We start from the raw sequence: 22,566 nt of genomic DNA, 5'->3' as shown, positions 1-22,566 counted from the left end.
GTGTATTGTTATTTTTCTTCTGAAATATTTTCAATTCACCGTTGGTTGACTCCACAGATGCAGTGTCCGCAGATATGGAGGGCGGACTGTGTTCATTGTATATACTTCTTGGGTGGTTGCTTTGCCTGAAGAACTAAGTTTGATTGAAATCTTCTGAAAGGATTTAATTAGAATTCTTTCTAGCGATCACAAAATACTTCATGAAATAAGGATACACCATAAATGCTCAACTGTTTTCTTGATAGGCTTATATTTCTATTTTTTTTTGCCATTATACATAATGTACTTAATGTTCTTGTACCTGTATCCTCATGTATTAGTGTATATGCTTATATGAGATGTATTCCCAAGGAGGTTCATAGAATCAAGGGTATGCATGTTTATTTAATAGCAATAGACAGTTTTCTTGAAAACCTAAGGAAAACAATTCATATTCCTATTAGCCATTATGAGAATATACTTTTACCTACATTTTCATGGGAAATAAATGTGAGAACTCATTTTTCCCCTTTCTTAAAATTTTATTTTATTGTTATAAGAACACTTAACATGAGCTCTACCTTCTTAACAGATTTTTAAAAAGGCAATACATTATTGATGAATAGAGGTGCCATGCTGTACAGAAGATCTCTAGAACTTATTTACTTTGCTTAACTGAAACTTTATGCCCATTGGTTAGCCCCTACCTTCTGGTAACTTCTATTTCATTCTTTGGGTTTACAAATTTGACTATTTTAGATACCTGACATAAGTGAAATGCAGTATTTGTTTTTTTGTGACTGGCTTATTTCATTTAGTATAATGCTCTCAAGATTCATCCATGTTGTTGCATATTGCAGAATTTCCTTCTTTTTAAAGATTGAATAATACTCTATTGTATGTATATTCCACATTTTCTTAATCCATTCATCAACTGATCAACATTCAGGTTGTTTCCATATCTTGGCTATTGTGAATAGTGCTGCAATAAACATAGGAGTGTTAACATCTCTTCAAGATCCAAATTTTAATTATTTTGGATAAATACTAAGAAATGGGATTGCCAGATCATATGGTAATTCTCCTTTTAATATTTTGAGGAACTTCCATATTGTTTTCTATAAAAACTGCATCAATTTGCATTTCCGTTACTAATACACTAGGGTTCCAATTTCTCCACATCTTTGCCAACACTTGTTGTCATTTTATTATTTATTTATTTATTTATTTTTGTAATAGCCATCCTGGCAGGTTTGATTTACATTTTCATAATACTCATTGTGATTTTGAACTACATTTTTATAATGATTTGTTATGTTCAGAGCACCTTTCATACACCTGTTGACCATCTGTATGTCTTCTTTGGAAAGATGTTTATTCTGTTTTGGAATTGGATAATTTATTTATTTGCTATTGAGATGTACAAATGCCTAATATATTCTGGAAATTAACTGCTGATCAGATAGATAGTTTGCAAGTATTTTTCCCATTCTGTAGATTGCCTTTTCATTCTGTTGATGTCTTTCTTTACTGTTTAGAAGCTTTTTAGTTTGATACAATTTCCATTCGCCAATTTTTGCTTTTGTTATCTGAGCTTTCTGTTATAGCCATGAAATCATTTTTCTAGACCAAGGAGACAAAATTTTTCCCCTAAGTTTTCTTCTTGGAGTTTTACAATAGCACCAAAAAGAATAAAATAGTTAAGAAAATAGTTAAGAAAAAAACTTAAAAGTTAAGTGAAAGTTTTTTTTTTTTTTTTTTGAGACACAGTCTTGCTCTGTTGCTCAGGATAGAAGGCAGTGGCGCCATCTCGGCTCACTGCAACCTCCACCTCCCGGGTTGAAGCGATTCACCTGCCTCAGCCTCCCGAGTAGCTGGGATTATAGGCGCCTGCCACCACGCCCACCTAATTTTTGTATTTTTAGTAGAGACGGGGTTTCACCATGTTGGCCAGGCTGGTCTCGAATTCCTGACTTCATGATCCACCCGCCTCGGCCTCCCAAATTTCTATGCTTTAAAATACAAACATTTATGAAAGAAATTCAAAAAGATACAAACAAATGGAAAAACATCTATTGCTCATGGATTTGAAAAATTAATATTGTTAAAATATCATCCTACCCAAAACAATCCACAGATTCAGTGCAATCCCTATCAAAATTTCAATGACTTTTTTTTACAAAAATAAAAAAAAATTCTACAATTCATATGGAGCCACAAAAGACTATGAATATCCAAATCAATCTTGAGAAACAGGAATAAAGCTGGAGGTATCACACTTCCTGATTTCAAATATACTACAAGTTTACCATAATCAAAACAGTTTACTACTGGCATGAAGGCAGACATATAGACTGATGGAACAGAATAGCCCAGACGTGAATCCACACATATATAGTCAACTCATCTTTAACAGGGGTGCCAAGAACACATGGTGGGCAAAGGATAAGCTATTCAACAAGTAGTGTTGGAAAACTGGAAATCCACATAGAAAATAATGAAATTGGACCCTTATCTTATTCTACATCCAAACATCAAATCAAAATAGATTAAAGCCTGTTATAAGATTTTAAATAAATTTACAACTTGAACTGAGGGTTCCTTTTAATCTTGGTTTTATTCTCATTATCATTTTGATTTTTTATATCTCTAACAATTTTATAATTTAAGTCTTCTTAAAAAAACAATTTTGCCATTTGTATTTATAAAAATGTGAATTGCCTAGTCATAATCTTTGCATAACTGTAATTGTTAACATTTCCTCCTTGTCACTTTATAAGGGTTTTTTCACATTATAGTTTTTAACATTTTATCTGTTACCTGCATTTCCAATATTATTCTAAAACTAATTTGTGTAGTGACTCTGCTTGTGAATCCTTTGCTGTAGGAGAGCTGTTTGATTTTTTAGGCTCAGACATATCAGTTGTCGTGTTTTATAGTTTTGGAGCTCTGTCTTTATAAAGAAGGTCTCTCCCTAGATTATGCATACAGTTTTCCAAATTTTCTTTGAAAATTTTTTAGACTTTAACATATTGTCTTTGGTTAGTCATAGATATTATTCCATATAAATTTTAAATAATTTTCCCTACTCCAAAAGTAAAATTTCGTTGACATCCAAGTAGGAACTATATTAAAATGCAGTATTAACATGGGAGAAGTTTATATTTTAATATTGTGTTTTGGAAGAAGTTTATTATTTTAATTTTTTTTATATCCAAGGAAATGATCTATTTTGTTTATAAATAAGACTTGTTATTTTCCTTTATATAGTAATTAAATCGCTCCTGAATATTTACCTTTTTCCTGCTATGGTATATTGCTGTAGCTTTTTGTTAATTTTTAAATTTAAAGTTAAAAATATATTAAAACAAAATAATATCAGATGTTACTATGCTGGCTTCATAAAATAAATTAGATCATATTCCTTCTTTATGAGTTTTAATGTTTCAAAGGCAACAAAGTAGATCAAGTGCGACTACCAGGAAACTGCTCACTCCCCCTGGGGGTAAGGGAGTTGGCTTGTTTGCTGCTTGTTGCAATATGTGCTGGTTGTTCAAAAAGGGCCTAGTTTCTGGTTCTGGGTTCTGCAACTGTGACACAAACCCATTGCATGTGCAGGCATCCATCTGGGCTAATCACATTGCCTCTTTGGGACTTGGGGAAAAAAAAATTATCGTATCTAACCCAGTAATCTTTTGTCATGTGCTGGGATCCATGAAAGAGTAACACATAAAACCATCTTTGGTTAAATTTACTCTTAAGTATTTTATTATTTTTAACACAACTTAGATAGATAGGCTTATTTTTTAAAATTTCCTAGTTGAGGGAGGCTAAGGCAGAGAGTTGCTTGAACCTGGGAGGCGGAGGTTGCAGTGGGCCGAGATCGCGCCACTGCACTCCAGCAGCCTGGGCGACAGAAAGAGACTCTGTCTCCAAAAAAAAAAAAAAAAATCCTTTTTGAATTGTTTGTTATCAGTGTAAATAAATGCTACTGATTTTTGTACGTTGATCTCGTATCCTGCATCTTCACTGAATTCGTTTATTTGTCCTAACAGTTTTTAAATGGAGTCTTAGGGTTTCTACATATAGGATCATGTCATCTGCAAACAGAGGTAATTCTAATTTGGACGTCTTTTGTTTCTTTTTCTTGTCTAGTTTCTCTGGGTAGGACTTACAGTTCAATAGAAGTGGCAAGGGTGAACATCCTTGCCTTGTACCACATCTTTAAGAAAAATCTTTCAGTTTTTATTCATGGATTATGATGTTAGCTGTGGGCTTTTCATAAGTGGCCATTATTCTGTTGAAGTTTGTTCCTTTTATACATATTTTATTGAGAGTTGTCTTTCCATAAAATTTTAGAATTCCTTGGGAATTTTATTTATTTTTATATTTATTTATTTATTTATTTATTTTGAGATGGAGTTTTGCTCTTGTTGCCCAGGCTAGAGTGCAGTGGCGTGATCTCAGCTCACTGCAACCTCTGCCTTCTGGGTTCAAGCAATTATCCTGCCTCAGCCTCCCAAGTAGCTGGGACTACGGGCGTGTGCCACCTTGCCTGGCTAATTTTTTGTATTTTAGTAGAGACAGGATTTCACCATGTTGCCTGGGATGATCCTGAACTCCTGATCTGAGGTAATTTGCCTGCCTCGGCCTCCCAAAGTGCTGGGATTATAGGTGTGAGCCACCGCACCTGGCCGGGATTTTTTAAATATAGACAACCATATCACCTTCAAAAAATGGGCAGTTATATTCATTGCTTTCCAATCTGTATGTCTTTTATTTCTCTTTCTTGCCTTACTGTGGCAACAGAGCTTCCGGAACTGTCTTGCACAGCACAGAGGAGAGCAGGAAAGCTTTCCGTCTTCCCAGTCTATGGAGAAAGCATCAGTTTTTATCTTAAGTGTGATGTAGCCGTAGGTTTCTGCAGATGTTCTTTATCAAGTTGAGGAAGTTCCCATCTATTTTTTATTTTCTCATAGTTTTTATCATGAATGTCTTTGAATATTGTCAAATACTTTTTCTGTGACAATATAATAATTTTTATTCTTTATGAGTGGGATTATTTTCTGAATATTGAAAATTATACTACCTTTTATTGTTGTTACATTTCATTTCTCAAGTCATCCACCAGAAAAAAGTGATGTTTTAACTTTTATCCTAGACTTAGTAATAATTTGTGCTTAAGGAGAGACCTCAAGGAAAAGACAGCATATGACTGTCATCTATGTTAAGTGAATATACGTTTGGTAATTAGCATCAGGACTTAGGTGAAAACTTGTACAGGTGACCTAGCTGTTAAGAGCGTGTGCTGAGGTTCAAAGTACCTCTGTTTCTTCTTTGGTTAAACGGACAGGTCAGTTCGCACAGGGCTGCAGGGAGGACATTTTGGATTAATACATTTCCTACTCTTATTAATACATTTCCTAACCTTATAGAAAGGTTTCAGTAAAATTACTGTTACTTTTTATCATTTTGTATGTTTAAGCTTTTAAAAATGACCACTACTTCTTGAATGCTGCAAAATGATTTGGTCTCAGCTGATTCTGAAACACACACACACACACACACACACACACACACACACACACACACACACAAAGGGATCTCTCCTAACAGGGGTCTCAAAAAACTACAAGGATTTTTTGAAATTTTCTATCCAGAGGCCATGGTGCAGATACTGTCTCTGACAAGGAGAAGCGACACTCATTAAACTTTAGAAAGTGGGTTTCTTCAGACTTCACCACTGCACAATGTACCCACATAACAAAACTGCACTTGTACCCTCAAATTTATACAAATAAAATGAAAGTGGATTTCTTGTTATCACTTGGCAATTCCTTTGAGTATTTAATAATCTATACAATATCTACTTGACACAGCATTTTCTTGGAGAATAAAATTTTATTAACAGATATAAACTACTGTAGCTTAATATTTATCTAAAAATAATTTGCATTACAAAGTAATAAAATTTCTTGTTTATGATTTTCAAGTTCTTTTTTATCCCGATCGGCATGTGTCATGAAGGTTGAGACAATTTAAAAAAATCTTGCCTTTATTTCTCACTCTAACTAGTAGCTTCAAGCAGACTTAGATCTATACATAAAAAGTAGTTTTAAAAAAGAAATAATACTTTCAAGTAGGTCATATTTAAAGTAGTTGAAAACCATTTGCTAGAAATTCAAATAAAAGCATTCTTCTATATTAACATTTGTATCTAACTTCAGCCACGTTGTCAGGAAATTCTTCTCTGGGAAGTTAAGACCATTTTATCCTAATGAAGAGAGCCCTTTATTTCCCAAAAATCTTACACGAACCATAAAACCAATATTAAGAAACCTTCACATTTCAGACTTGTGCGTGTGAAATTCAGACATGAGAAGAAACAGTCTTTGTTAGCAAGAGGTTTCTGTGTGTTCAAAAATTTTTAAAAAACAGAACCTTGTCTTTTGTGGTTATACTAATCCTAGTTCCTTAATTAGTATACTAAATAAGCCGTTTTTCCCCACTGCTAATTGATAATGGGAAAGTTCAAAATCAGATATAGAAATTATCTGTTTATATTAAAAATAATTGCAGTGTTCAGTTTAAATTATGGATTCAAATTATCACTGTGATTTATTGAGACCACTACTTGTCATTTTCAATGAAGAATGCTATTAATGACCCTAATTTGAGGCTTATATTTTGAAATTATCCTAGTTAAAATAAAATTATGATCCTATTTATGTTTTTCACTGAGAATAAATCGTATAATGACTTAATATCCAAAGTAGTTTCCCTAAAGTTATGCTTCACAAATACATGCATTTTAATTTCAACTTTTTGGCTCAACAAGAACTGAGTAAAGTTTTCCACAGATGTCCTTTTTTTTTTTTTTTTTTTTTGAGACGGAGTCTCGCTCTGTTGCCCAGGCTGGAGTGCAGTGGCGCCATCTCTGCTCACTGCAAGCTCCGCCTCCCGGGTTCACGCCATTCTCCTGCCTCAGCCTCCCCAGTAGCTGGGACTACAGGCGCCCGCCACCGCGCCCGGCTAATTTTTTGTATTTTTAGTAGGGACGGGGTTTCACCGTGCTAGCCAGGATGGTCTCGATCTCCTGACCTCGTGATCCACCCGCCTCGGACTCCCAAAGTGCTGGGATTATAGGCGTGAGGCATCGCGCCCGGCAGATGTCCATATTTTAGGGTATCTAGAAATCTATGGAAGAGACTAACATAGTAGCAATAACTGTGATGAGCAGATTCTAGTATAGGTTTTACATGATGTATAGACACTGGTAACAAATGTCCACAGGGCACTCTGTAAGGTAGGCAGGCTGAATTGTAGGATTAGGGGCTACAAGGGTAGGTTTTTGCACTATGAAATCAGTGTCAAAAGGTAAGCCATCCTGTAACCTTTCCATTTGTCCTACAGATGTGTGGTAAGCTCACACAGCAGCATTTCAGAGAAAACCAAGCAGGGCCTCGATAATTATTTCAAAGTTAGCAATAAAACAGTATTCTAAAATGACCCTGAAGGGAGTGCTCAGTTCGCTAAAAGAACATGTGGTAGGCTCAGCCTTCTGCTGAATCACCTACATTGAAAAATGGGACTCTCACAATACAACTTTAAGTCTGGTTCTTCATTATTGTTCACGACACTAGGTAAACATCTAACATTTCCTATCAAGCCACTGAACAGTGGCAATGATTTTAGTATTGTCATTTCCATTGTTGAGAAATAATGAATATCACTTCATCATTCTGAAAGCATTCTATAATAGGATGGTGTAAGAATTTAGTTTTTCAAACACCAGTTATTGTAAGATATAATTTTTCTTTACTAATTTTTAATATATTCTTGATAATGCACTATATTTCTATTATACTTGAGTCTACTGTAGGTCATCGATATATTTGTATTCACTTCCACATTATTTTTAAACAAAAAATACCTGTTTTGGTATAGTTTTAGATTTAAAGAATTATTGCAAAAATAATAATGAGTTCCTATATAGCCTATATCTATCTTCTCCTATTAGTAACATCTTACATTAGTATGGCACATTTGTTAAAATTAATGAACTAGTATTGATAAATTTTTACTAACTAATCACCACATTTTACTAAGTTTTCCTTAGTTTTTACTTATTGTCCTCTTTTGGTTTCAAGATCCCATCAAGATACCACATTACATTTATTCATCAGGCCTTCTTAGCTCCCTCTTGGTTGGGACAGTTTTCCAGGCTTTCCTTCTTTGTAATGACCTTGAAAGTTTTGAGGAATACTGGGCAGGTATTTGTAGAATGTCCCTTCATTGGGATGTGTCTGATGTTATTCTCATGGGTTTATAGGTTGTTAGGATAAAGACCACACAGGTAAAGTGCTATTTTTGATCACGTCATATCAAGGGTAGAGTCTATCAACATGATTTATCATTGTTGATCTTCACCTTGGTCACCTGGCTGAGGCAGTGTCTGTCAGTTTTCTCCATCACAAAGCTGTTTTCTCCCATCCCTTTCTATCCTATTCTCCTAGGGAGAAAGTCACTATGAACAGCCCCCACTTAAGGCACAGGGAGTCATGCTCCACCTCCTCTGGACAGAGCATCTACATAAATTATTTGTAATTTTCTGCATGGGATATTTTTCTATACTCTCCTATGTATTTATTCATCGAGATTGCTAAAGCATGGACTCATAAATATTCATTTATAATTTGGGCTATAATGCTTTGCTACTTTATTTTAGCATTCAAATTGTTCCATCTTTGGCCATTGGGAACTCCTGTGTCCCTCTGACATACAGAAGCATTCGTGTGGTACTTCCTTACTTTCTGGCACTATAAGATGCTCTGGGCTCGTCTTGTGTATTTCATGCCCCGGTCCTAGAATCTACCATTTCTCCAAGAAGCCCTGGTTCCTGTTACTAAAAACCAAGAAAGATCTGGATGCTAGGTGTACTTGGGAGTTTTATTTTAAAATTCTAAATCTTGATGGCCTTTAAACTAAAATTTAAATGCTTTTGTTAAGCCAACGCAGCGGGGAGAATGTTTTGTTTGCACAGAACCTTGTGTAACGATGAGGTGCTCTGACTCCAGCCCCTGGTTGGGAGTGGGGCGCTGCTCTGTTATCACACTTCCTGTCTTGAACACCCTGGTCCTCTGTTGGGCATAGACCAACAAAATTCAACAAATCATACTTCAGAATTTCCAGATAGTATATAAAAACAAGTACTGCTGAATTTCAACTATGTTTATATGAGTTTCTGATTTAATAGATCAATATCGATATATTATAGAGACTGACATTTATAAACTAAGAACTTGAGATGATGGGAGCACAGAACTCAAATGTACTATTCAAATAATACACCTTTTCTATTAAAATGCTCTAAGTATCGGGATGTAAATCAGAGCTTTGCTTTCAATTGGGCCATTGGTATGTATTCTGTGATCTATGAGGGCAAGGACATTCAGGCGATACCAGGATAAATGAGGTAGAAAAGAGTCATGGAGCAGCAAGGATATTTAGACAAAATTTTAGGAATATGTATTTTCTCTAACTTCCAAGAATATAGAAATTTGAAAAGGCAGAATCTTGTAAGCTTTATAATATTCTCAAGCGTAGTTTATTCTAAAACCAATAGAAAGTTAAATGGAGAGTAGATTATAATGATGTAAATCAAAAAACATCTGTATAAATACATAAAATTGCATTAAATGACTTTCTACTGTAATATCGGATTCAAGATTGTAATCAGATTGAAAGCAGCAATATATTGAAAGATTAAGTTATTAACTAAACATAAATTTTAGGGCAATACCTTCCCAAACACAACATAAATAAGATTTTCACATAAAGAAATATAACCAAATATCATTCTTTAACAAATTAATAGGCTCCAGTATTTCCTATACATTCAAAATATTGCTCACTACAATTTGAAAATGTACAGTAATTGGGAAAATTAGAAATTTAAATATTAAACATTACTTTTTAGTTTTTTTTAAATACTAGTTTTAATACGAGAGATTAAGAGCCCAGACAAAAATAAAGTGGTTTACCAGTTTTAAGACAGCTGACAGGAAGGCAGAAAAATCATTGGATGATATTATATTACACCAGCAAGGTTGGGACAGGGGGTATTACAAAATGGGAATTTATATCATTTAACAGGCTTCTATGCAACGCCAAAATGTCGATTTTAAATGATGAAATGAGGTCAGATGGCAAGTGAAGAGAAATATGCCGGGACAGATGGATAAAGGCACGCAAGAAAAGAGGAACACGGAGATAAATTCCAGTTCAGTTTAGCCATACTAAGATAAGGTCGGCGAGAGGTGTGAGCAATTTCAGTTAGGCAAAGGGATATTATCAGTTTTAGAATAATATAACCTGATATTAATGACATCCATAAACAAAGTATACAAAACTAGAAGGACCATTTTACTTTTTTAAAATGCTGAATAAAATTTCTCCTAAAGACCTAATCATTAGTTAAAGTTCACATCTTGCAAACCCTTGTTACTTTCTGCTAACATCCATTATAAAATGAATGCACCATTGCATTGAGCAAAATCTTTAAAAAGTGATAAGCCAACTAATATATTACACATCACAGGGATTCCAACATGAAAAATACAGCAAGTTCAAACTATAAACTGCCTTGTGTCTCAATAATGTCAGAGTGCTTTATGAACTGAGATGCTAAAATTCAATCTGAAATGTATTTACTTGTAGTACTGAGAATCCATGAAAGCAATAAATTCCTCAAAGTTCTGTTTTGTGGTGTCTGCGGACTGGGGCTGTGCTCTGCCATGCTTTTGCACAGCACCCTGATTCCTGCCCTACAAAATGCCTAGAGACACAATGAGCAAGAACCAGAATATTGGTCATGCACTCACCCGAACAACACCTGCCAGGTATTGTTTACTTAATTCTCAAAGCTCGAACGGAAACCTCAACAGGCAGACCACCTGGGAGCCAAATCCAGACACAGACATGTAACAACAGGCACCAAAACATCTGTAGAAATCAATATGTTGAGCTTCTGAATGAAGTCTTCTACAGCACATTCTCATGACAGTAGCCATCCTGTTCAATAGTGTACCTTAATCTGCCTAGGCCATTGTCTCACAAGCAGCTCAATTTCCTCAAGGGGTAGATGGCCAATAATAGCTTACCTGACTCACAGGCAAATGTCTTCGACGTTTCATCGTGAAAGATGATTGCTACCGCATGCTTCTTTGTCTCTCGGGGCAGTCTGGTTATATTTTTGATATTGTGCAGTTCAGTTACCTTGAAAGAAAAAATATATTTAAGTTAGTGTACAGTATGTATGCTGTATGTTGGAGTGCTGAAACAAAATGATAAGTTATCACAGTCTTACATGAATTTCCACGGGATATTTGTACTCATTTTGAATTGACTTTAGCCAAAAACAGTAAAGAAAAAAACAAAATGTCTTCTATTATGCCCTTAACTTTGGTCACAGACTATATTTTTTGCTGCATTTTGAAATGACCTACACATTATGTAGAAGGGTTCTATGGACTTTGTGCTTTTATTAAAAGCATATACCTGGCAAATAATAGCAGTTGTGGTATAACAGAGGATTTTCATTAAATATCTGCTGAATATTGGTTGTATTTAATAACTCCTCTCTCTTAATTCTCACCTATCCTGCAAATTTCCTGCAGGCCTATGGTCCTGAGGCAACTGACACATATCTGTCAGAAAAGTGACTGGAAAGCAAGTCCATTGCTCCAAAAGTTACATTTTAGAGCAATAGACTTGCTCTCCAGAAAAATGCTCATAGTGTTCACAGACCCATACACCACTTCTCCTACCAAAGCCCATCCAAGATTTATGCACCCAGCTTAACAACAATATATTTATTGGGCAATTAATAAATATCTAGTAGCCTTATGTATTTTGGATGTTGACTCCTTATTGGTACAAGATCTTCTGCTACAATTTGTGCATCTTTAATTTCCCCCACAGTCAACAGAAACAAACAAATGTATATTTCCTCAACAATTCTGCAAACACAACATTGCAATAATATTCAATGAGTTAATTTTTTAAAATCTGCTTATCAAGGTGCTGAATTTTTTCTTCTAATTTATAAGATTTCTTATTTCTAGATCCATACTGTTAACAGAAAGAAGACGGGATTAACTAGCATAGTAAACAGCAAATTAATATCCTCTTTTATGACAACCTATGATATTATATCTATAATTATATGATCTTATAATAAATTCATTACCTTTTGACTATGCTTTCTCTTCTCCAAATGTAGAATTTTCACAGGATATAACTAGCTTTTTCAAGGCTATTTTGCTGATTAATATTTTTATAAACACAAGAATTAAACACATGCATATTTATATACACATTTGCATATTATAGTTATATAATCTAATATATAATACAAATATAATCAATATTTAATTAATATTCCTTAGGATCTATTTTCCTAAGGAAATAATATTTTATTATCTTTAATATTAAGTGTGGTTAGTTTAGCAAGCATTTATATCTGTATTTAACATTACACTATGTAGACTAGACTAAGATCCCCAATAAGAACACAAAAAAACCTAAAAATCACAGGCGAGTAATCTATAATGTGGATGGAAATGAGCAATTGGATATGTTGGAATGGAGACTACAGAGAGTGGCTGAAAGTTACTTGTCAAGGAAAATCACCCAAGTCATCAGGTATTTTTTAAAGTTACAGTTGATCATCTTTATTTGTGGTTTCTGAATCTGTGAATTCACCTACTTGCAAAAATGTATTTACAACCCCAACATAAATTCACATGGCACATCTGTGGTCATTCGTAGACATGTGCATGTGCAGAGGTGTGAAAACTTTTCCTGAGTCTCCAGATATGCACGCTTCCAGCTGAAGTTGAGCAGGCGTTTGAGTCTCCAGATGTGCACGCTTCCAGCTGAGGTTGAGCAGGCGATGCTGTATCTTATTGTGTTTGTGGGACACATGTCCTTTTCATGCTCTGCATAGAGCCATGGCTTTTGTATTTTTGTGATTTTTCTTGTTGACTACACTTTTAAAAATGGCTCCCCAAGTGCAGCCCTAAACTGCTGTCTAGTGTCCCTAAGTTAAAGAGGACTGTGATACCCCTTATGGAGAAAATACATGTGTTAGATAAGCTTTATTCAGCATGAGGTACAGTGCTGTTTGCCCTAAGTTCATTATTAGCAATCAGATATCTTTAAAGAGCAACAATAAAACGAGGTAATATAATGATCAGTTAACAAAAGCATTGTGACTAGAGGTCATTCATTAATTCATTCATGATTTGCAACTGAATGTTTGCAGAGGCTTTATAGACCATAACTACAATGAATAATGAAAATCAACTACATGCCTTAGAGATTGTTCTAGGGTTTACCATAAATATTTTAACATACCAGAATTAGCTTTAGATTGATATTGTGTTCCAGTGAAACATAAAATCTCATATCTACATAGCTTTTTCCCTTACTGTGATATTATTTTTATACATATTACATCTATTAATATAAATGTTACAAACCCAACATTACATCATATTTATAATTTTAATTTATATAATTTTATATCTTTTAAAGAAGCTGAGAGAAGGAGATCAAGTGTATATTTATTGCTTTTTACATTAACATTTTCTTTATAATTTCTGTATCTTTTCTTTTGTTCCTATTGACTTGAGTTACTATCTGAAGTCATTTCCATAGTCGATACAAATTTGCTCCCACGACCTCCTTTGTGTTGTTATTGGTAAATATATTAGAACTCTATATGTTATAGGCCTAAAAGTACATTATATACATATTGTTTTATGTAATTGCCTTTTAAGTCAGTTCAGAGGAAAAAAATAAATATGCATTTATACTGTCTTTTATAATTACCTTACTGATACTGTTTTTTGGTACGGTGGTACTGGGATCACTTACTATTTCTTGTAAGGCATGTCTGTGAGTTTTAGTCTGTCTCACGATGCCTTTATTTCATCTTATTTTTTGAAGAATACAAGATTCTTTGTGGGCGTGTTTTTTCCCCCCCCTTTAAGCACTTTGAATATACTTTCCACTGCCTTCCAGTCTACAGTGTTTTTAGTGAGAAGTCAGATGTTAATCTTATTGGGGTTCCTTTGTAAGTGAAGAGCAGTTTTTCTTTTGCTGCTTTCAAGATATTCCATTTGTCTTTGTCTTTCAGTATTTTTACTATGACATTCCTGATGGTATATCACTTTGCATTTATCCTACTTTGAGTTAATTGAGCTTCTGGATGTGGAATGACAGTAGTTTAATCAGGACTACCTTTCACTCTTTCTTTCCATGACCACACCCAATTATTTAGCTCCACTATTTGCAGGCTGATTTCTTTAGTTTTTAAAAAAATATCCTGGGGGCATATATTACTTCACATATGGGGCCAATCCAATTTGGGATCTTTTAAAGTGATAGTTCCTGAGGTCATTGTTTTACATTGGTTCTAAATCCAGATGGGCTCCTCCCACGTGTCTATGTTCCAGGTCATGTCCAGCAAACTTGCTGACCTAAAGTTTAGCTTATATCTCTCATATCCGTATCATTTTCTCTCAATTGCTTTTCATCACAACCTCTGTGCTTTTGTATAGTGTCCTTATGCTTAAACTTTTCCACACCCTGTTGAAAATGAAGTCAGGTGTTTTTGGAAAGAGACTGAGAACTCTGTTTTATGGTCAGCTTTATTCTTCTAGGGCAAAAATCTCTAAGCCATGTGTCTTAGTTAGGCTTCTCTGGAGAAACAGAATGAATAGTATATATGAGGGGTCTTTGAAAGGTTCATAGAAAATGCATATAGTGAAAAAACTACACATGGATTAAAAATCTTTTGCACCAAAATAAATTATTAATCTCATAACTCATAAATTCACATAAACCCATCAACTTTTGTTGTAACATATCTAAACAGACTCTAGTTTGAGGCACTAAGAAGGATAAGACATCAGTTTGAAAAGAACTCCTGTCAGAGCAACATGAATTCTGCTAAAATTGAAGCAAAGACAAACATCAAACTTAGGACAAAGCTTGGGTGGAAGAACGATGAAATTATTGATGCTTCACAAAAAGTTTATGGGAAACAATGTCCAAAGAAATCAGCAGCTTACAAATAAATAAGTCAATTTAAGAAGAGACAAGATGATGTTCAAGATGAAGCCCTCAGTGAAAGATCATCCACATCAATTTTTGAGGGAAAAAAATCATCTTGTTCTTGCCTTAAGAAAGACCAACAATTAATGGCAGAACAATAGCCAAACCCACAGTCATCTCAATTGGTTCAGCTTATACAAGTCTGACAGAAAAATTAAAGTTGAACAAATTTTCCACTCAGTGAGTGCCAAAACTGTTGTGCTTAGATTAGCCACACAATTGTTTTTCTAATTCTGTAAAAAAAGACATTGGTAACTTGATAGGGATTGCATTGAATCTGTAGATTGCTTTGAGTAGTATGGTCATTTTAACAATTAAGTTTTCCAGTCCATTAACATGGCATGTCTTTGCATTTGTTCAATTCTTTCATCAGTATTTTGCAGTTTTCCTTTTAGAGGTCTTTCACCTCCTTGGTTAAATTTGTTCCTAGATACTTTATTTTATTTTTTGAGGTATTGTAAATGAGACTGCCTTCTTGATCTCTTTTTTAACTAGTTCATTATTGGTGTATAGAAATGCCACTTCTTTTTGTATGTTGATTTTGTATCCTGCAACTTTGCTGAATTTATATCTAAATCCACTTTGGTAGAGTCTTTAGGTGCTCCTTTTTCTTTTTTCTTTCTTTCTTTCTTTATTTTTTTCATGTAAGAGACAGAGTATCACTATATTACCCAGGCTGTTCTTGAACTTCTGACGTCAAGTGATCCTCCTGCCTCCACCTCCCAAAGTGTTAGCATTGCAGGTGTGATCCACTGTGTGAGGCCAAAATATACATTTTTCAAAATATAAGATCATCTCATCTGCAAAGAGACAATTTGACAATTTGACTTCTTTTCCAATCTGGATGCCTTTTATTTCTTATTTCTTTTTTTTTTTTTTTTTTTTGTCTGTTTGCTCTGGCTAGGACTTCTAGTGCTATGTAGAATAGGAGGGGTGAAAGTAGGTTTTCTTTTGTTTTATGTCAGTTCTTAAAGGAAAGGCTTTAGCTTAGAAAATTAGTTTTAATATATCTGTTATTTATATTTGTTTTCTCCCTACTTGTAATTATCTCATTTAAAATTATCTTGAAAAATTAAAATATGTAATATGGGTGATTTTAAGTAAAATAAACTTAAAGAGGTTTGCTTATATATAAAAATACATATATTTGTATAGCATGTATCTGTATGTATGTGTGTGTGTATATATGTGCATGTGTGTGTATGTGTGTACATGTATGTGTATATAATTTGCTATCTATCTGTCCATCCATCTATCTGAAAACATTCATTTTCCCTTTCAGTAAAAAAAAAAAATAAATAAACATCAATGTCTTACAGTTCCTGAGAATTAATACCCTGGAGAGAAATATGAAGTTTTTTAGGAAGAGTGATTCACGGGTTGTATTTTAAGCACATTAAATCGTGTTCTGAAATAAAGCTTAACTTTGTAATTTATGGAATCAAGCAATATTTACAACAAATTTTATTACAACAAAATAAATTGAAGTTATGTTTGAAAAGATATACCATTTTCAAATGCTACTAATTTTACCTGAACAAAGGATCTTAATGAAAATTATGTGTGGCTTAAGAATTTCCATAAAAAGGTAAACACAAGAATGATATACTGTTAAACTACATTACATATAATAGCTAGCTGTACCATATTATAAAAACATTTATAAATCTGTTTGAGAACCTTTTCCAAAGGTTTTTACTTGCAAATATAAAAGAATATTAGAACAGATATTGTGATTTCTGTTTTTTTGTCCTCTTATAATAAAAATTGACAAAATAAGCTAATGGATAGCCTAGCAAAATGCAGCAAACCCCAGGGATTTTCTAATTTCAGAGCCTTAGGCTATCTGACAGATGATGTAGGTCAAACACAGTGTTTGCTCTTCTGTAAAATTTACATTTAGAAATGCAGACAGCTTCTTCAAGCCCACATTGTTACAGTAGTTTTTAGAATAATGCAAGGTTTTTCATTGTTGATCAACAGTGTGATGTTATCCACTTCAGCATGTACCCTAAGAAATTAAACAGATACCAGAAAAGAAAAATATAATGAAGAGTATCAAATTCTACTTTTTTCTTTCTTTCTTTTTTTTTTTTCTTTTAAGAGACAGGGCCTTGTTCTGTGGCCCAGGCTGGCGTGAAGTGGTGAGATCACAGCTCACTGCAGCCTCAAACTCCTGGGTTCAAGCAATCCTCTTGCTTCAGCCTTCCAAGTAGCTGGGACTACAGGTGGTGCCACCATGCCCAACTAATTTTTTTAATTTAATTTTTTTTGTAGAAATGGGCTCTCTCTATGTTACACAGTCTGGTCTTAAACTCTTGGCCTCAAGCTCCCTTCCAGCCTTGGCCTCCCAGAGTGTTGGGATTACAAGCATGAAATCCATCATGCCACTGTGCCTAACCAAATTCCACTTAAAAAAAATTTTTAGCCATGAATATTTAGGACAAGATCTAATGTATTTGAATATCCTATCTTCATTTCTTTTTTTACTGTCAATACTATATGGATTGACTATCATGGGAAACTCTGTATTTACTTACATAAAGAAAGCTTTTAAAATTTCTAAAATGTTTTAAAATTATGTTTTTATTAGTGTAAAACCTGTCAATGTAACATAAAAAATTATCAACATTTATTAAAATTGTGAAATCCTTGAGCTTTTCAACATCCATAAATTATTGCATCATTAAAAATAATATGTACTTTTAAATTATTGATTTTTCATATGGTTGTAAAAGCATAAAGTACTGATTAAAGTTTAATAAAAGCATTAAACTTAATTATTTTAAGTAAATATGAAGTTGACTGAATTGAATTGAAGGAAAAATTACTTGAAAATAATTCAGGTTGTTCACATCCAAATCAATACGTTCCATGATGAAAAATTTAAAATATTAAGGTCTGATAAATGACAAGACTAATGCCTAAGTATAAATTTACCTAAATGACAACACTGCTAACAGATGTTATTTAATTGTCATTTTAAAGAGAAATCCCTAAGCAATTCACGGTGCTAGTAGAGACAAAGATGAAACACATGATCTTGTTTTTGTAGGATTTCATAATTTATTTGGAGTGGGAAAATAAAAAATAACTCTAGTAAACTCTATGAAAGAAGGAAAAATCAGAATTAAGGGAGCAGAGAGGAAGAAAGATCTTTATTTTAATTTGTGGGTTCTGCCACTTCTTTGTAGACATGACACTTGGATTTTAAAGCGTAAGTTTAAAAAAAAAAAAAAGAAAAAAGAAAAACAAAAGCCACCAGCTCCCAAAACTTACTCTTACCCAACTTTATTCATGTGGGTTATATCTGTTAGTGATTTCCATAAGAGATATTAGAACTTATATATTCTTAAATATTTTTATTATGTGTTTAAAAAATAATAAATGAATTAATACCAACACAAATAGCATTTTAAAATGAAAATAATTCCCAAATAGTATGAAGAGTGTCAACATTTTTGCATTTTTCCAAAACTCAAATATCTGGCTTAATACAACACAGCTTAATACTCATATCTGCTTCTGAATTTAATCTGTTTAATATGTTCTTTTGATTAAGAACATATGAAGAAAATAAGGCCTTAAACAGATATGAACTTGTCAACTAACCTATATTAGTCTCCTTTGATTCTTTCTCTAAGCTCAGCAAATGTTTTATTGAAGGTTATTGCAACAGGGAGTCTGATACCATGTCACATGCTTTTCCTACTCCTAAAATTCATAGGTCTAGTTTCAACTTTTAATGAGTCTTTTATCCATTATGGTTTTGTATCATCTTGGACTGATCTTTGGGAAAATACTGATTTACTCAGTTACGCAAACCTTCCCAATATTGACATTATTTTATTATACATATTTTTAAAAAAATATTTAATATCGACCTTAGTTTCTTCAGAAAAGTCCAGTTTTGAGAAGTTGTCAAGTTGAAAAATGCAGATACAAGATTCCCAAATTTTAATTTTTACTTGCAAGTTTAAATTTTCAAATTTTCAGTAAGCATTCAGTTGTTTTCCTTGATGAGACTCCCTTAGTTCATTTTTGAGAACATATGTGACAAATACCAAAGTCTGAATGACCACGATTGTCTGTCAGTCATTCACTCATTAAAAGAGCTGTTTTTTTCTTTAAGTAACTGTTAGGCTTGTGACTTCAACCATCACACATGTGCTCTCCTCAAGACAGCCATCCCATGTCAGTATACAGCAGAAGTGACCTATGAGTTCTATTTATTTTGTCAAGTAGAATATTAAAAAGACACACTTGGAAGTCTGGACGTAAAATTAGTATTTCTTACTACTTCATCAAGGAGATTCTTAAGTAAAATGAAAATAAAATTGGCATGTTTATTTGTGTGTTTACTTATTTGGGTAACTGCATGATTGTAAAAAATATAACTGCTACTATTGTTTGGAGCCACAGCCTTGATGGATGTTATAGTTTTAATTACTGTTGCAAATGCACCAAAACAGTGAAAATGAAAACCAGTAGAAAAGACAAGTAACACAGAGGCATTATGATGAAAAGGTGTTGTTTTCACGGACCACTCTGAGATCCACTCTTCCATGTATAACCTCCTCCTGGACCCACAACATCTGTTCTGTCATGAAATTTTGTCAGTTCTACTTCTTGAACATTCTCCTACCTATTCCTTCCTCTTCACATTAGTGACTCATTTAAGCCCTCACTCCTTCTCTTCCGAAATATTTTCATTATGTTCCCATCAGCCTCCATGCTCCTCACCTTTCATTATCTTCATCACACTGTTTTCAGACTAATATTTCTTAACCATACATTTAATCATGCCCTTCAAGGACCTAAGCCTATTTGATAACATCTTAAAAATGAAATTTTCAGTCTTTAGCAAGAACTAGAAGGCTTTCCATGATTTAGTTGCTACCTGCACATCTAATCTCATCTTTTTCCAGCTCTCAACACAAGCTAAATTCCAGCCGTATACAAAGTCTTTCAATTTTCCTGAATAAAAAGCATGGTATTTAAAGGTTAGGAAGGTTTTCACAAAACAATCCACTTGGAGTATGCTGATCTCGCATATTTCTATCAAACTAACAATCATTCTTCAAGACCAATGGGCAGGTCTTCCCTGAGTGACTCATGCAGAGTTCATAATTCATTCCTGGACAGACCTTTTCTCTAGAACTTGGCAATTTGATCTAAACTCAGATGCCTCTGGCTCATTATGAAATCCGTTTGTGTTCTTATGCAGGACACAGTAAGTAAAAATAGTTAATTTTCATTCATTAATGTCATTTACTTAGTTCTTTGCATATCTAGACTTCAACATAGGATTTATTTACTTATTCATTTGTGAGTTTTGACAGTGTGCTGTTCGCTGTGAAGACCACTAGGCATTTATTAAGTGATTATTCCTTTCATAGCCTATGGGAGAAGCAAAGACTGAAGAATAGGATTTATTCTCTTAGGGTATATGCTGTGAGAGGGAGGGCATATTTAGATATTTTAGGAGTTATAAATAGAAGAACAAACATCAGAGAGAAACTTTGCTTCAATTTTAGTTCAAAAAGGTTAATAAGATTTTACTTGTTCCACCATTACTACCATTTAAGTGGAGGTATATGATATGGACTTAAGGACATAGCGATATTTTCTCCCGTTAAGCCCAAGTTTTTCAGTTATTTTATTTGCATGCTCAGTAAAATTTGGAATATATAATTTATATTTAACTGCGCATTTTAAAAACATCATGCTATTTATTTTATGTATCTTTTCTTTTAGCCTAACTGGGCAAATTAAGTGGAATATTACCACTCAATGCAGATCTTACTCACTACAATTGCATTTACACTATTTACAACATACATAAATAGGCAAAACCACATATTTACTATAATTATTAGCTTTAATGTGCCTCTTTTCGGTTTGCATCATGATAATTGAGATTAGATTATCTGCCCATTAAAGCACTAATATTCTTTCTTTAAACCTATCTTTTGAATAGTGAAATTACTTTCTAGATTTTTTCAAGTAGAGTCAAATGAATTAGAACATAAATTTTACTATTCTTTCATACTAATCTTACTAATAATTCTAATTAATCTGGGTATTTTACTAATCTCCTAAGGTTGTTTTAATTAAGTCAAAGATTTTACTTTTGAGAGTACAATAGTACCTTCTAGGAGCAAGTTTAATACAACTTCACTTTATTAGGATGGAAAATATTTATTTTCTACTAAGAAAAGAAAATGAAAATTTTACTGCATTTTCATTATTACAATAAATACAGGTTAATCTCTCTATGCTTGAATCCTAAGCTTTCATAACAATAATTTAAATATTTATATTACCTCATACATTATATGCTTCAATATCTGGATCATGAAATTTGCATAGAAATTTTACTATTGCTTTTTTCCAACTAAATTTATATCAATTTTCCAGTAGCTGCTTCCTTATATTTGCCTCCTGTTGCTGATAAAAATGAATGTGTACAACAAAAGAAATCAATTTAATTCATTCTTAAAGCTACCTGTGACAGACATGTGCTCTGACACAATTCTCCCATGGCTCAGCACTTGACTATCCCAATATGTTTATTATTAATAATTACAAGCTTAATCTTTTACATCTTTGACATAAACCACATTATGAAATGCCTCATCTAAAAATGAATTATATCAATATAATTATAATATAATTATATGCATAATTATATTAGAATTAAAATTAACTATAATACTCTCTCCATTGGCTGTCTACTCAACATCCAGCTCCAATTCCTTCACTCTTACCAGAACCTGATTTTGTTCCATTATCTGCCCCTCCAACAAGCAGCCAGTGTGTGTCCTGGTGGGAATCTCTCAGCCCTAGTATCTTGGTACAACTCGTTATTCCAAGGGTAAAGTTTCCTTGCCTGTGATTAGTTTAGAAAAGGGAATATGAGCCACACATGGCTAATGTGATGTGAATAGAAGTCTCCTAGTGGTAGCTTCATGGTAAAACCAGGCTTCCTCTCTAGTGCTGCTGCGCTATCTGAATGTCATAACTGAGAAATGCTACAGCTGCCACTCTACTAGATTGAAGAGGATGAGGCAATCCTAAGGATGGAAGAACACAGATAGAGGAAAAACATACATGTTTTAACTGTTTAGCAAGAGTTACTGAATCAAGCAGCCTTGAAGCCAGTTTCTTTTTCTGCTATAATATGTAATAATGTACATTTGAAACTTGTTTGCGTTGGGTTTCTGTTATTCGCAGTCCCTAAAATTTCTAACTGATAAAGCAAGCTTAGAGTGGAGCTTGCCTCATTTTACAAATGGCAAAATGGCTATCCTGATTTTGGTCTCTATCATACAGTTAATGTCATAGAGAGAATAAGGGCCAAATTTCTTAGTTCTTAGGCTAGTACACTTTTTCCACCAATTC

General features: G+C 33.6%; 1 protein-coding gene across 2 annotated transcripts in view; it reads right to left on the bottom strand.

The window, feature by feature from the left end:
- Nucleotides 1-22,566, bottom strand: part of DOK6 (docking protein 6) — a 441,226-nt gene that overhangs the window by 236,065 nt on the left and 182,595 nt on the right. For both annotated transcript variants that reach the window (XM_512169.8, XM_024350936.3), the window contains exon 3: nt 11,142-11,256. In XM_512169.8, coding sequence (XP_512169.2) covers nt 11,142-11,256 — 115 coding nt within the window. The remainder of the gene's footprint in view (nt 1-11,141; nt 11,257-22,566) is intronic.

The sequence above is a fragment of the Pan troglodytes genome, chromosome 17 (assembly GCF_028858775.2).
Source record: "Pan troglodytes isolate AG18354 chromosome 17, NHGRI_mPanTro3-v2.0_pri, whole genome shotgun sequence".
Taxonomy (NCBI): Eukaryota; Metazoa; Chordata; class Mammalia; order Primates; family Hominidae; genus Pan; species Pan troglodytes.
The sequence above is the reverse complement of the archived record's forward strand: the minus strand, read 5'-3'. Positions and strand labels throughout refer to the sequence as shown.